Genomic DNA, 16,183 nt, shown 5'->3' with positions numbered 1-16,183 from the left:
GTAAAAACATGCATTATAGTTACGCACTTGTGCTGGTTAGATGGATAACAGGCACAAAAACAAGACAGTCATCACATCTGGAAGTACTGAACTCATCAAACCAGAGTGATCAGTAAGGACTTTGGCACATAAGCCCCTAGTGGCACCTGAAGATTCTTCATGAAAAAAGGAAAATTTCACAAGAATGCATTGATGGAGGGATCCTTAATGTAGTCTTGCAAATGCAGGCTCTTTTAGAGAGACGTGTCAGTCACGTGATCTGATGGAAGAATGTACACCGCAGAGAAACAGTGTGCACACTTTTCCCCCTTTTTCAAAAGATACTGATAGAATCTTGTGGGCACAGATTAATTACTGGCAGCATCTACAGTCAGCTGCTTGTACAGCTGTGTAATCTAAGCCCACTAACTGGTGGACATGTGGGTCACTGTGTGGTCCACACTGGTCCCAAACACTGTAATAAACACAAATACATGAAGAGAGCGTTAAAGCGTCAGACTTCATATCAGTAAATAAAACAGATAAAAATTGAATACCAACAAAATGACACAGTGCTGCTTGAAAGGAAACCACACGCCCTGGTGCAGTTACAGTCAGAATCTTCGCAGCAGCTGCTCTGGTCCCGCACAGTCTGTCTTACAGCTCTGTTTTGCTGGCTCGGTGGACTATCTGGTTGTAGCTGTTCTTTCTTTGGGGTTTGTAGGTGAGAAGCTGGCTGAACTCGGTCAGAAGTTTTCCCAGTAGCAGGAAACATCTTCCATTCGCAGGTGGTTGAGGATGAATTCCTTCCCCTGTAGGGAGGTTGGGAAGCAGAAAAGTCATGTGATGCTGGGAGAAGGTTATCGTAGCTACTCCTGCTCAATCATGAAGTTCTGATCTCTCACCTTGTAGCTATTTCCTGCGCGATGGCATCGTTCTCTTTAACAAACTGGAGCAGCTCCCTGAGGACACAGAGTGCAGACACGTTGATATTTGCAAATTCTTCCTTACTTGGCAAATAGTACTCTTGGGCATGCATAGAATAGAGATATTTTAAAATAAAACCTGAAATAAAGTAACAAATAAAGTGTGAGAGCTCACTTTAAAATCCCCATCCAGCCTTCTTGTCAAGTTCTCTGGATTGCTACAAGCTATTAGTTGTTTCACCAGCTTGTTGGTATTTATCCAAATGCTTTGGCTTGAAATATACAGTCAGCGTATCAGTATATGTTCAAGGATGCAATTAAAATGTGTAAATTAGCACATTTACCTATATAACAAATTATTATTATGTGTCATCAGGTTTAAATTGTCAAAGCTGGTTGTAAATACGTTGCTTTGTTCTATAAAAGGAACATAAAAGACCTCCCATTTTTAAATTGGACAACAAACAGAAGGCTACACCCACACTGTATAAAGACTCTTTTTTTTTCCTCCATCCACAAACACAAGTTGCCATCTTCTTTTCCAAACCCAAGGGACGTCTTAACAAATAAATTTAAACAACAAAACTAACGATGCACACACAGACTTCATCCACACCTCTGAGGACACAAGCTGACCTACCTGAGATCAGACAGATCCTGCCTGACTGGAATGTAGTGGACCCAGGGCTTGAGCTGAGGGTAAAAGAACTCCTGCCATTCGTCTCCCACATGAAACACCAAGGAGCCGCACAGGAAGAGATGTTTGAAGCGAAAACTTGCTGCCACACCACGGAAGTTGAACAAATACCTGCAGGAGATTGGAAAGAAGTCATACGTTAGACTGCACAGCACAACAAAGCTGCTGTAAACTCAGCTATAGAGCATGTCTTTATAACAGCTACTTTTGGCTGTTCTCATGCCACGAGGGTGTCGCTACAGCACCTGCAGCTCAATCCTTCTGTTTGCAATGAGCAGCCAATCAGAAGGAAGGTGGTTTAAAGAATTGCAGCTAAAAAGCCTTGTTTCAGACAGAGGATAAAATGAAAGGCAGAACTAAGGCCCAGGATTTCAGGAGGATCATTCTGATCTGTAGATCACACAGAGCTGGGAAACAGTATAATGGTTCCTCTTTAAATATGAATGAAATACAGGCAACATCAAGAGAATGAGCTCACTTGTATTTGCAGTGATCTACCAGGGGAATTTCCTTGGCAGGGGGTCTCCCAAGAGTATCCTAAAATGCAGCAAATACAAAAAGTCATTTAAAGTCAGTCTGATGGATTCCAATGTAAAAGTGACTAATATGTCCTATAACAATGAAATGATCGTATATAAGCAGGATCAATTTAAAAAGAATCTTACTGATTTCAGATTATTGAAAATGTCTGTGAGCTCAGTGTGGTATGGTGTCAGTGTGATTGACCTTCTCAGACTTCCAGGCTTGATTCTTTGTATATTCTGCATCTACCAGCTCTGGAGCTTCTCTGGACAGAAGGATGAGAGGGTCGCGCTCAGGGCTGGTTCTACCAAAGAAACAGAGCACAGTCCAGAAGACATGATTTAGGGCCCTACAGCTAGCTCAACACATATCATGTAAATTTATATGAAAAGAAAAAGAATAAAAAGAATTTCCATTGATAGTAAACATATTCACAAGACTGACCTGGAACCTCTGAAAAATCCTTTAGACTCTTTCTTCTTCCATGGCCACTGTGCTGCAGATCTAAAACACAACACATTATTAGCAGTAGTACTATTAGAAATGTTATACTTTAAAAATCAACATTTTTTTATTTAATATAGAAAAAAGCAGACATATTATTTTAATAAGGATATGAAAAAGGACCACAGGTAAATGAATTCAAAGTATTGAGAACAAGAGGAACAGCTCATTAACCGAGCCATACCACATCATCCGTCAAACATGGTGGGAAGATTGTGATGTCATCAGTATGGCTACCAGTGGAACTGAGCCACTAGTGTTTATTGATGTGACTGCTGACAGAAGCAGCAGGATTCCTCCAAATGCTGGAATATTATTATATTTAAGATTATGGTAGTCTGTCCAATTCATTTTGAGCCTCAGAAATGCAGGACTATGTATAAAAGTGTATAAAAGTTCTAAATTACATTTCTAATTTCTTCAGTGCACATAATTGGACAATGGTCCAAACTCTACGTTCACTAGTCAGCTCCTCTCCTCACTAAAGTGCAAACCTTACTTTTTAAGGTCATCCCTCATCAGATCCCATCTTCCCAGTCCAGTGGGGTAAATGGGCCACACAGCAGGCCCGCCCTCCCAAAATGTCCATGCTGGGTACATGATGTCGTTGTAGTCTGAGGTCTACTTAAAAAACAAACATTCACATTTCAAGAACACTTACTGCACTTAATAATAATAATAATAATGATAATAATAATAATAATAATAATAATGTTACATCCACATGTGCCTCAAAAATACTGACCACATTCTGACCTTACTGAAAGAGAAGACTGGCAGGGTTGGCTGCACCCAGTGGGGACTTGAGGGTAATCCCTCACATTTACAACCATCTCTAAGTCAGGCAGCTTGTCAATCACCTCCAGTATGAAGTGCTCCACCCCACTGCACCTGAAAACAGGGAAGTGGCCCACATCGTGTCATGGATGTAACTACCTGATGTTCAGACAAGTAACAATGACTTGTATCTGATCAATTTCTAAAAATCACACCAGGTCCTGCTTTACCTAGCAGGGAACATGCAGTTTTGCTCCCTGTACAGCTTGTGTCCAATGATCTGGTAGTGGGTTCCCACTCCTCTCTGAATCGTAGCAGCCATGACATCCTGTGAAATCCCCCCTTTAAAGGTTTGCAAGTCATGCTGTAGGACACTGAGACAGACGGCAAAGTTCATATTAGGCTTAACTTACACAGTGGGAATGAAGCAGTGAACGTGTATCTGATCAGTATGCTAGTAGTGGTGATCTCATAAATAGATATCTGATACTTATTTGATTATAAAGAGGTTTCTAACAGAATGGGTTTTCCCTGGATTCAGGTCATAGGCAAGAAAGATAAAGTACACCAACCTTAGGTGGCAGCTACAGTTGACAGGTTCACATGGAGTGTACCCTTTAACAGCATCCGATATCCTTTCTTTAATTTTCTTCCACTGGTTGCCTGCAACATCACATATAAATGGGGATTTTGCTATTTTGCATCACATTTAATAGAGTCAGAATCATTCAAAAGAGCCCAGCATCTAAAAAGAACTGCAGGCCTCACTTGACTCAGTTAAAGTCAGTGTTCTTGATTCAACGGGAAGAAAGCGACTGGGCGGAAATGGTTCATTGCTGAAATTGATGGAACCATGAATTCTGCTCTCTACCAAAAATCCTGAACGAAAATGTCTGGCTGAAGCACACCTATGTAGAAGGACAATGATCCAGTACACACCAGGAAGCAGGAAGTGCTGTTTGCCAGTCTGCCAACTAATCTTAAGGAAATATTTAGGGAAGAACAGAAATAGACAGAACAACACTTTCCCTGTTAGTTGATATTGTTTCCTGATACTTTTCTGTTGTGACACATCACCATTGAGTGAAAGGTGTTATTTTTAATCTGTTGTTTCTAACCAGGTTCACAGCTGCCTGTATGCCCTTTTTGTTTTCAGTCCTTTTTTACTAATAACAGTTCAGATGTTCATTATTAATAATAAAAAAAAACTACAACACAGATGTGTGTGATATTAAATTTGAAGAAACTATGGAATATGAGTGGATTGTCTATTGTGCTGTAAAAGTTTGCAGCATATTACAGTCTTAAGCTTTATAAGAGCTTTATAAGGGGCTGAGAGCTTGCTTTTGAGCTCCCTTTGCTTAAGCCAGAGCATTTGCACAAACCGTTAAAAGAGACAACATACGTCAAAGGAGTCTAAAGAACAAGGAAAAACCTACACACGCGGCATTTTTCGCAGTTTGCAAGTTGGTAATTTACATAGAATCAATGTAACTGTGTGGGTTAGGTGTTTTAAAGCAAGTAACCCATACGGTTTACCAGCACTTCAAGTAACTCCAGCACGAAAAACACTCTGTCATGTAATGGCTCGACTATAAATTATCGTATTGAATGTGAGTGTGAGAGAAAGAGCTAACTCTTAGCCATAATTCATGCCAACCTAAAAGTTAGCTGCTGGGCTAGTTAGCTAGCACCGGTGAATTGATGGTTGCCTGTAGCACCAGAAGTTATCTTAAAGAGCCACGGACAAATAAAAGCTCGCTAGTTATTTTCAAATAAATTCAAAAGGCGTAGGTGTTCAAAAATAGATTACCTGAAGCGCCGGCTAAAGACCCGTGAAAAACTTGCACTACTATTAAAATCCTCAACAACCAAAACCGCTCCATTTTCCCTCTATCTTCCAGCTTTGTCTGACGAGGAGAATCAGCGCCGTGATCTGTGGTCCGCTGCTTCTGGCTGGGTTACAGTCATTACGGTAATGCTCGCAGTGAAATTCGTGTGTTCTTTACCGTAAAACGTAAAAGATTAACGCATAGCAACATTAAGGGATTGTTGGTCTTAAATCTTCAGTTACCACTGTATATATATACATATCTCGCCCCTGTGGGCGGTCAATCCTTCAAGCTCGGGTCCTCTACCAGAGGCCTGGGAGCTTGAGGGTCCTGCGCAGTATCTTAGCTGTTCCCAGGACTGCGCTCTTCTGGACAGAGATGTTGTTCCCGGGATCTGCTGGAGCCAGTCGCCTAGCTTGGGAGTCACCGCACCTAGTGCTCCGATTACCACTGGGACTATATATATATGTGTGTGTGTGTATATATTCATTTTTATTTTATTTTTTTTCAGAATCAAGGTTATTTACAACATAAGACATGATTTTCAAATGTACAAACACTGCCACAAAGCATTTTGTTCGTCCACATAGGTAATGACGTTACTGATTCAGTGGTTGATGAAATTACCAGTTTATTTCAAGGGCATGAACAGCAACCTCATGAATGATTATCCTTCAAATGTGCTCAACATAATGAGTTTCTCCATCACAGAGAGAAAAGGAGGAGGAAAGAGACCCTCCTGAGATTTGGGCAGTAAGACTAAGTGACAGAGAGAGGAAGAGACAGAAGACAGGTGGAGAGGGAGAGCTATCAAAAGAGGGCAATAAAAAGAAGCAGGGGGTCCAATGAAATATTAGAGAGAGTATTTCAGATTTGTTGGAGATATAATAGAGATCAAATCCGTGGATGAATTGCAGCTCTCATTTATAGCCAATTTCTTCAAGTTTGGTCTTGAGACGATCTTGGATTTTAATTTCAATTTTTTTTTTCGCAAACACATCCACAGCTGAACAAAAATGCAACACATGTGGCTCTCTCTTCTATCTGGCCTCTGCCTTCACCTGGTTTTCCTTTGCAGTGCCGAGGAAGGTCTAGAGTTCCCCAATTTTGATGGGAAAGACAGGGTGATGGACATCAATGAGCGCAACTACAAAAAGGCTCTGAAGAGATATGACCTGCTGTGCCTGTTCTACCACGAACCTCTGCCGGCCAACAAGGGCCTTCAGAAGAGGTTCCAGATGACAGAGCTGGTGCTGGAGGTGAGAAACTGGGTGAGGTGGGAAGAGGTGAGAGAGTATGTGTCACAGACTGCAGGACATGTGGCTCGGTGATGATATTCTTTGTGTATTATAAAATGGAGTTAACTGAAAGGAAAGTGAGAAATGTAAAAGTACAATGATGTAATCTACTTTTTTATAGATTTTTTTTTTTTTTCACATTTTGATAAGCGTTAAACAGAATTGCTAACTCATGTGGTTCAGGCGTTAATGCTCCATAAAGAATTCTTTCTGATGATGAATTATAACATAAAGTGCCTTCTCAGCTTGAAAAATGAGATTTGGGAGAAGCAGTTATTAGGATTGCTGATTCGTTTTGTGTTTATTGACCAGCTGATCAACAGTTGCTTTGTGGCCCAAAATCACATTTCCAGAAGCCTTAGCAGTACTTAGGATTCTAACATACTAAACATACTGCCTATAAGGATGATGGTATTCGTATTTAGGTCAAAGACCCATATATAGCTTCACACATTAGCTCTGTAGCTTTAGACCACGTTGGATAGGCAAAAAATATATATCCCAAGGTGAATGTTAATCCCTGTTAACCCTATTCCTGACTCTAAGGGGGTCACTAGCGATCTGCTAGATGTTACTATCATGAACCTTCATAAACAATGAACTGGTTTTTAAAACTCTTTGCAAAATGCATTGCTCCTGAGTTTTTCAGGTTTATAAATACCTGGAAGCTATGGGAAATGTATCACCACTGATCAAAGAAGACATGAGGAAATGAGAGATGGATCTGTTGTGGCATACCGGATGCTGAGCTACAGCTCAAATCCCTGCAGATTACATTCTGCCATTCAAACTTGTCAAAAGTAGTCACTGCTCCTTTGCGTTCTAGGAGAAATTAGACAGCGACTGCCCCATGTTTCCTCTGTCTTCTTGAGGTATAGACTCTCTCCTTAGACTGGATCTATGTTTTACCTGTGCACACTCTTAACTGGCAAGCAGTCCTTTTAATCCCATTTTGTGCACTCCGCTGTGGTTTACATATATCCAGGGATTGTTTCTAGGTCATTTTGTTAATTATAGCTTGTTCCCAATTTTCTTTACTATCTGCCTTTGAACTAGAAATCAGAAGATTCGCTCTCACACTCCTTTCCTTCTCATCTTGGAGGCATTTTTTGTATTTGTTAGTATTCACCTTTACCAACATTTTCAGTTTCACATTTCTGTCATGTTTTGTGCACTCTTGGAAAGCAGAAATACACAAAGTAAACCCCCTCCTCAGTGGTTTTCTAAATCTGTTATCCTTCCTCAACAACTGCAAGCTGAAAGGCAAGCAGTCCTGACTCACAGCTTCCTTCTAACAAGAAAACTCCACGGGGGGCTCTCAGCACACAGACATCTTGGTAATGAAAAGATGTATTGATGAAGACGGCTGCAGCTGTGGATGCCGGCTCAAGTACACAGCATAGAAGTCAGAGCTAAATCAAAGCGCTGAGCAGAGGGTGTTCACACCAGTGTTTCTCATCTCAAGGTTTATTTACAAGGTGGTTTTAGTCTACACATGTCCACACTGTACACAGTTTTATTTAAAAGTCAAATAAAAAGTCACCAACTATTATTTAATTTACCAGCTATGCTCTTGCGTCTTGCTCCCAGTTGCCAACACTGGTGTTCTACTGCACCTATTTCAGTGTCGAAGCTTCTAAACTGGCCAAAAGCCTTCCACCAAGAGCTGAGAGGAAGTACTCTCTGGCAACTTGGACAATATCCTGAAGGTCACTATGAAACTTGACCCAGATTTGTACTTAATATTGACCTAAACCATAATCTTTTCCTAACCTAAATAACAAGGTTTAAATCCCAATCTGCTGCTGTTAGTATGGCTGAGGCTGTCACATGTGTTTGTTTGTATATGCGTAACTCCTTACCAATCACGATGGTCACCTCTGTGATTTTAGAAAAGAGACAACATTTAGAAGACGATGAAGAGATTTCAGAACATGAGGTATTTTGCTGTTATTGGATAGGACAATGCAGAAAGTAGACAGGAAGCTGGAGAGAAAGTGAGGGGGATGACATACAGGAAACAGTCTGGGGCAGACGAGTTTGACGGGTTTGACGAGATGCTCAACCAGGTGAGCTATAGCAGCACTCTCAAGTCAGAATGTGGCAGGTGAGTTTGAAGATGAGGATGAGACAATCAGCTCCAAAAGAATGGTCCATCCTGTATGACTGCCAATGTGGTGCAACAAGGCCCAACACAAATAGTGGACATCAAATCTCATTTTTAACGTTTCATCCTAGATGCCATTCAGAAAATCATCCTGATTAGGTGATGTTCCTGATCTAGATTTTTGTGAGTCACAATACTGAATGATTTGTTGTTCTTGAACACAGCTTACAGCTCAAGTCCTGGAGAACAAAGACATCGGTTTTGGAATGGTGGACTCCCAGAAGGATGTCAAAGTAGCCAGAAAACTGGGTATGTAGTGCATCTGTGTTGTTCTTGGCTTATCCACTCATATGGTTTTCTTATACCATTTTACTAGTAATGTATTGTTTTAAAGTATTGGATCTGTTGTCTAAATAGGACTGGAGGAGGTGGGCAGCTTGTACGTGTTCAAGGACGACCGCGTGATTGAGTTTGACGGGGAGCTCTCAGCAGACACTCTGGTGGAGTTCCTGTTGGATGTGAGTAGTAAAATCTGATGCTTTTCAGACGGCAGTTACCTTACCCACAAAAACAATCAATCTTCAGCCTCGTTAATTAATTAAATCCCTAACATATCACAACTGCAACATCAATAAGCTCTTCAACAACACACATTTTAGTAACCGTCATGTGTACCTCATATAAAAAATGCACTGTAAACTAAATTATCAGAAAAGGTAAGGCAGCGACATAACTGCTATAGGTCCCTTTGATTACAGTTAAATCTCATATATTTTTGAGGATCTAACCGATTTTTCATTCACTTCTCCCACAGGCTAAGATAAATTACCATAATATTAAAACATTTCCCCGTCGTGGGATCAATAAAGTCTTATCTTATCTTATCTTATCTTAAACCAGTGAGTTAATATAAAACTCCCTTTTACTCAACATTGTTGGAGTACTTTTTGCTTTTTGTAAACATAAGGAAGTTCTGCATTACTTTTGTTGTGAAAAAGTTTAGTGGAGACGGATTAAAGTTTGCAGAACTCACTAAGAAGCCTGTGCCATCTATTCAGGCTAAGCAATAGCTTAACAAGCCCCTTCACTCATGGCATCACAGCTTCTATCTATCTATCTATCTATCTATCTATCTATCTATCTATCTATCTATCTATCTATCTATCTATCTATCTATCTATCTATCTAATATGGATCAAATATCTGTTACGCACATTTAGGTCAATGCACTAATAATTTTGCCACAATAATGGCATCTTAGTCAAATCTATAAGCTCTGGAATCCTAGAGCTTTTCTTCTTATATTATAGCATACACTCAGTACGCTGTATTATTAAAAGACAAGTGCTAGCTAGAACTGACCAATAGATTTCCTTTGGTTTTTGCTTTTACTGTTCTTCCTGCAGGCTTTTTTAAAATTACACTATTTATTACTGCATGTGCAATATTCTCTACATTAATTCTGTCCTATTGACTATCAGCACATGCACACATTGACATTTAAACAATGCAATTGACGACAGAGAAATGTTACCTTTAAGAGGTGATTACTTAATCCTCAAAATAGTGCAATTTATTAAAAAACAAAAACTCCAATTTAAAAATATGAAAACAACTTAAATATTTTAATTAATTTGAGCGTTTGGGTTTACACACCACCTTGCACAAGATATTTATTTTAAAAGAACAGCGAATAGGGTCTTAATTGGGCCCTGGTTCCTGGTTCATTTACTTCATTTTTATCTAAACTACACACTTTTAAGTTTTTAGGACTGCATCATGCACAAGTTCAGCATTATTGCTTGTATTGATTATTGACTGACATGTATATGCCTTCCAAGGTATAGCTCAACAGTTACTTTTAGGTAAGAGTACCTTGTACTGTATTTCAGCTCTGTTAGGTGGATTTTATTACCATGGCATGAGCCAAGCTAGCTGTTTGCTATCTTCAGTGCTAATGCTAATGCTCATAATTACATGCAGCTTTGATTGTAATCAAAGCTGCATGTAATTATGAGTCCACATTAAACAAATGTGTATGAGACTGGAACTGATCCAACTATACCAAACTGATTAAGTTACCTAAATAATGACTAACATGTTTTCCTTCTGTGTTATATTGCTCCTTAGGTGTTGGAGGACCCAGTAGAGATGATCAATAATGCCATGGAGGTGCGAGCCTTCGAGAGGATGGAGGAAGACATCCGCCTCATTGGTTATTTCAAAGGAGAAGATTCATGTTAGTTTAGCATCAAACTCATATGTCAATATCTACATGTAAACAAGAGCAGTTCTAAAGGAAATTACAAAGACTGGGAGTGTGTGGTTGAACCTATACCTACACTCTTTCAGTGTACCATAAAGTTGTTTTATTGTGCTTCAGAGATGTTAATGGAATCTAGAGGTTGATGGAGATATATTTTGTATCGCCTTACTGGCTGCTAAATAAAAACCTGATTCTAGACTTTGCTAGTCTCACTCAGTCTCAAGACAGCTTTTAATAGCTTCTGGCTCCCCGTCTAATAGGTCAAACTGCAATTATAGTTCTTCTCACAAAAAGGAGAAAAAGTGAGGCAAGGAAGATACTATCCGGCCAATACGACAGTGGCACAAATTTTCATTATGAAGCCTATTTCTGTCCAGATATAGGTCGGTCCCTGGTGGTGACCTTGTTGGGAAGAGAACTAGGATCGTGTTTCAAGTGTATAAAACTGTATTAAGGGAAAGTTGGTTACTGGGATGAAGATACCAGAATCTGATGAGAAATTGAATGAAGACACTGCCTTTCACTTCTTGCCTTTCTCATCACACCATCACTGTAGAATATCACTGCTGAACTTCACCTTTTGTTCCTGTCAATCTTTCTCAAATTTATTTCCAGCTCGCATTTTTGTTTTGTTTTTCAGATTTCAAGGCTTTCCAGGAGGCCTCAGAGCGGTTTCAGCCTTACATCAAGTTTTTTGCTACATTTGATAAATCTGTAAGTCTTAACAGAAAATATACTACACTGTACAAATTTGTTTAACAGTAACATGCACCATAATTACTTAAAACACACTAACCATAATAAATTAGAACATAGAATTAATTAAATGCAACTTATATTCATTTCTGTGTGTAAATAACAAGTAGCTTGTTAGCTTACTTTTGCCATGCTAGCAAAAAGCTAGCATGGCTATCTCAAATGCATCAGTTTAACTGCTAGCAGCTCTTTAAGTATGTAAATTAATGTTAGTGTTTGTTGTTTTGTTAAATCTGATCTCTTAGGCTAGCTGCTTCCAGTCTTTATCTTCACATCACTCCTCCAATATAAATTTCAGAAAAAGACTGGAGATAGCTAATTTAGTTGAAACTCTTGATAAATGAGCTTCACTTCAAACATTAAAAAACTGAAAATCGTCCCTAAAATATTAAAGTGACATCTTGGCATTTAATGTGTTTTTTTTTTGTTTTGTTTTGTTTTTTAGGTAGCCAAACATCTTTCCCTAAAGATGAACGAAGTTAATTTCTATGAGCCATTCATGGAGGAGCCGGCCATCGTGCCTGGAAGACCTCTATCCGAGATAGACATTGTTGAATATGTAACCCAGCACAGAAGGTTAATGTTTTTTTGTTTTTTTTAAAGTTTTTTTCAACTTAAAATTTCAAGCTTTCCTTTGTGTGAGATTTAATACAAATGTGCTTCTTACAGAGCTACTTTGAGGAAGCTCCGGGCTGAGAATATATTTGAGACATGGGTGATTGTTTGGTCTTATCAGAGCAGATGGGAGCAGAATTACATAGTATACAAGCATTTTCTTTAAATGTATTGAAGCCAACGTTGAATTCAAGCTGCTAATTACTCTAAATCTTTAAATTCTTCCCATCTGTAGGAAGATGATATGGATGGAATACATATTGTTGCCTTTGCTGAGGAAGAAGATCCAGGTCTGCAGCTGTAATTCAGAGCTTTTTGTTGTTTAACATTACAGTTATTTATCTTGATTTAAAACTGGAGTTGAGTTCAGATAACTTTGTTGTCGCTTCCTTAGATGGCTATGAGTTCCTGGAAATCCTGAAAGATGTGGCTAGAGACAATACCAACAACCCAGAGCTGAGTATTGTCTGGATCGACCCTGATGACTTCCCTCTGGTTCCGTCTTACTGTTTAACCAAATAGTTAATTTCTACACAGTAAAATTCCACCATTGTTTAAATGCTGAAAATGTCTGAAGTTAGCTTGGTTTATCTGTCTTGACAGTTGACCACTTATTGGGAAAAACCTTTAAGCTGGACCTGTTTAGACCCCAGATCGGTGTGGTCAATGTGACAGATGTAAGTAAAATATCAAACTCTAAGAAAACACCAAAATAAAGACTTGAAAGACGTAAATTTTCTGGTTCTCTGTTTTCCAGGCAGATAGTGTCTGGCTGGACATGTCCAATGATGAGGACCTGCCCACTGCAGAGGAGCTGGAGGACTGGATAGAGGATGTCCTGTCAGGGAGGGTGAACACCGAGGACGACGATGAGTCCGCTGATGAGCCCGAAAACCCTGACAGCTACATCACGGAAGACAGCGATGAAATTCATGACCTAGATGAAGGAGATAATGACGATAACTACAACTGACCCTCAAAGCTTTATATCCTTGCAGATCAGACCTGAACTACTTTGGAACATCAGAATATGAGATTGTAGACAAATTCAGATGTCTCTCTTTTTTTCTAATGACTTTAAAATGCTAAATTAAACAAATTCTAAAACGTAGATGGTGTAGATGTTAGATGTTGTTGACTATGGTTGTAAAACCAAAGTAACAAGCTAAGAGATATTAAGACATTCCATGAAGCTGACAGGAATTATTCAGTGAGGTGATACATTTTTGTGTGTTTCTGACTCATTACACATAGTGATTTGACCCGCATTTTAAAACAACAACAACAAAAAAAAATGTATTTTTAGCGACTTTTAGGTTTACATGACCAAGATAGCAATGGCAACTTCTGAGTGTATGCATGTCTGTGAAAATAAATGTCAACCATTAAAGCTCAAACTGTTTCTTGTGACTCACTGTGTTAATATTATTTTATAAATATAAGATTTGCCTCAAACATGCAAACACATGCATATCCTTCAAACTTGTGTCCTCTACCAGAGGCCTGGGAGCTTGAGGGTCCTGCGCAGTATCTTAGCCGTTCCTAGGAGTGCACTCTTCTGCACAGAGATCTCAGATGCTGTTCCTGGGAACTGCTGAGCGCAAACTAAGAACACTGTTACCTTCACCCGCCACATCTTCTCAAGTTCTTCTTGGTATTTCTCGAGCTTCTCGTGTTCCTTATTCCTGATCCTTGCTATCACTTGGTATAGCTACATCTAGTACTATGGACTTCTTCCACCACTACTATGTCCAGCTGGTAGCCATCACTAGTTTGTCTGTATCTGGACGTCTCACAGGAGGCAGTCATTCTTAACCACCTAGGGGGAGTCTCCCATTTTTACAGATGTTTCTGTATCTTCACACAGCCTGCACCTGGGGTCTTGCCTGGTGTAGTAAACCCCAGCCTCTGTCGATCTTGTGCTTAGAACTTGTTCCTGTGCTGACATGATTATTGCCTCTGTGCTGTTTTTCAGTCCCACTTTGTCCAGCCATTGGTACATTTTTTGATATCAGCCATTTCTTCTCTCTGCTGGTGGTACATGTCCTGCAAGGGCCTATCCTTCCATGATGGTCCTTCTCCTTGGTTCTCTTCTTTTTTGGCTTTCTGGTGCCTGAGGTATTCACTAAGCCCATGACCAGTTGTGACCATCTTCCTGATGTACTCACGGATCTTTGTGTCATTCTGACACTTCTTCCTTCTGCTTAGCCTACAGTCTCAGGATGCTGGACTTGGAATGAAACCCTTGATGCATGTCTTGTCTTGATGTCAGTGGCTTCTATTTCCTCTTTGGGCTGCTTATATCCCAGCAGGGCATAGGTGTTAATTGCCTGGATCTTGTTCTTCCCATTCAGTTAACTTCACTTACTCTCTGAAGGCATTTGGAGATATATATATATATATATATATATATAATATATATACATACATATATATACATATATATAATATATATATAGATGACACATAGCCATATACACTGTGCATAAAAAAATTAAAAGTGAACCCTCTTAGTATTTCATTCCCTTCTCCTTCTCACCCTCATTAAGGAAGTCCTTACTGATTCCCAGGACAGATCAGATTGGCACATTTTCTCAGCCAGTAAATGGGTGTTTCACCTTGAATTATTCAACCACTGGTAAATAATTCAGTATTGTTATGCCTCCTAATGGGAGTAGGGACCTGGACACCGAAGCTGGGGGAGGTCGGAGGTGAAAGAATCAGGGTGAGACAGGCTCAAATGCGGCACTCTGGGGTCCGGTGAGCTGCATGAGGATTGGACAAAGTCCTGATGAACTGTAAGTCTAGGCATGAATTAATAATACAAGGCTGTGCAAGACTAGTTATTCCCCTGGAGGAGGATGTGATGTAGTGTGTCAACAGGATGTTCGTATCATGATGGGGATTGCAGTTAATTTATGCCAGGTGATGAGAAGCATTCAAGTGTGTGCGCATTTAAAATGTGATCCTGGGCACTAGACATGTCACGCTCTCTCCTGACGAGAAACGGCTAGTCATGTTATTGGTGTAAGTGTTGGATGCCGTGCGAGTGCTTTATGGTGACAAAGTCGCTGTGAATGTCAGATGTGATGGGGTTTTACGTGAAGACTGACAAAATGAAGGGCAAGATGGATTTTCTCCTTTCCCCAGGAGAGGACGAATTACAAAATCACACTGTAGATGCGGAGATTAAGAGGTTCAATAAAAAACAGCAAAGAACAAAGAAAAGCAGGAGTAAGATGAATTAAGGTGCAGATTTCAGTTCAAAATCAAAGCTACAAGAAGCAAGAGGGGATTTCCTCTCATGTCTCCATCTACACATAACCAAGCCATTACACAAAGTGAGAGCGAGAGAAATGAAGGGAAGAAAACATTCCATTTAGATGCAAATGCTCCTCATTTTCCTCTCTACCAATGTCTCTTCCTTCTCAACCAGGTTCTGCAATGGAGCAGGTGGGTACGGGAGGGGATTAAGCCAAGGACAGATGAGTTCCGACAGGCGGCCTTGCGCCTGGGCTCACGGAGGGATGAGGTTGTTCGTTTTCAGCACTGGACAGCGACATTGACATTCATTTACCCACAAGGGCCGGCTGCGCCACTCTGACAGGCTGACGGCAAGCCAATTACCGCTGAGCTCCATAACAACAAAAAGCCACCAAAATATGGCCAAAAAAGCTGATATTTTGCTCAGGCGTGTCACAAAGCACGGCCCGTCGCTTAATTTGCAACGACAGAAGAGAGTGTTAGCGAGCCTGCAGCCAGGGCAGGGAACTAGTGCATATGGAGATAGCGATGATGTGAACAGAAGACTTCTTAGTTTGTGAGAATGGAGATAAGAAAGGAAAAAAGACTATGACTGGGAACATTTAAAAATGGATCGCCATGTTGTAGAGTTGGACAGCAG

The 16,183-nt window shown here is 40.0% G+C and overlaps 2 protein-coding genes across 2 annotated transcripts; one reads left to right on the top strand and one right to left on the bottom strand.

Moving 5' to 3' along the window:
- Nucleotides 1-880: 880 nt before the first annotated feature.
- Nucleotides 881-5,590, bottom strand: LOC109196814 (protein O-glucosyltransferase 1-like). The gene is given in 11 exon segments (XM_019351238.2): nt 881-941; nt 1,546-1,713; nt 2,081-2,139; nt 2,329-2,428; nt 2,569-2,628; nt 3,128-3,249; nt 3,385-3,425; nt 3,428-3,519; nt 3,636-3,779; nt 3,978-4,068; nt 5,219-5,590. Coding segments are annotated over 11 exon segments (1,011 nt in total). The 5' UTR covers nt 5,292-5,590.
- A 396-nt stretch (nt 5,591-5,986) lies between these two features.
- LOC109196747 (calsequestrin-2-like) lies at nt 5,987-13,689 on the top strand. Its single transcript, XM_019351137.2, is given in 12 exon segments — nt 5,987-6,496; nt 8,867-8,951; nt 9,060-9,160; nt 10,773-10,881; nt 11,549-11,622; nt 12,110-12,240; nt 12,334-12,379; nt 12,515-12,569; nt 12,674-12,774; nt 12,883-12,901; nt 12,904-12,956; nt 13,037-13,689. Coding segments are annotated over 12 exon segments (1,233 nt in total). The 5' UTR covers nt 5,987-6,253; the 3' UTR covers nt 13,253-13,689.
- Nucleotides 13,690-16,183: the final 2,494 nt, after the last annotated feature.

The sequence above is a fragment of the Oreochromis niloticus genome, unplaced genomic scaffold (genome assembly GCF_001858045.2).
Source record: "Oreochromis niloticus isolate F11D_XX unplaced genomic scaffold, O_niloticus_UMD_NMBU tig00000242_pilon, whole genome shotgun sequence".
NCBI lineage: Eukaryota > Metazoa > Chordata > Actinopteri > Cichliformes > Cichlidae > Oreochromis > Oreochromis niloticus.
The sequence above is the reverse complement of the archived record's forward strand: the minus strand, read 5'-3'. Positions and strand labels throughout refer to the sequence as shown.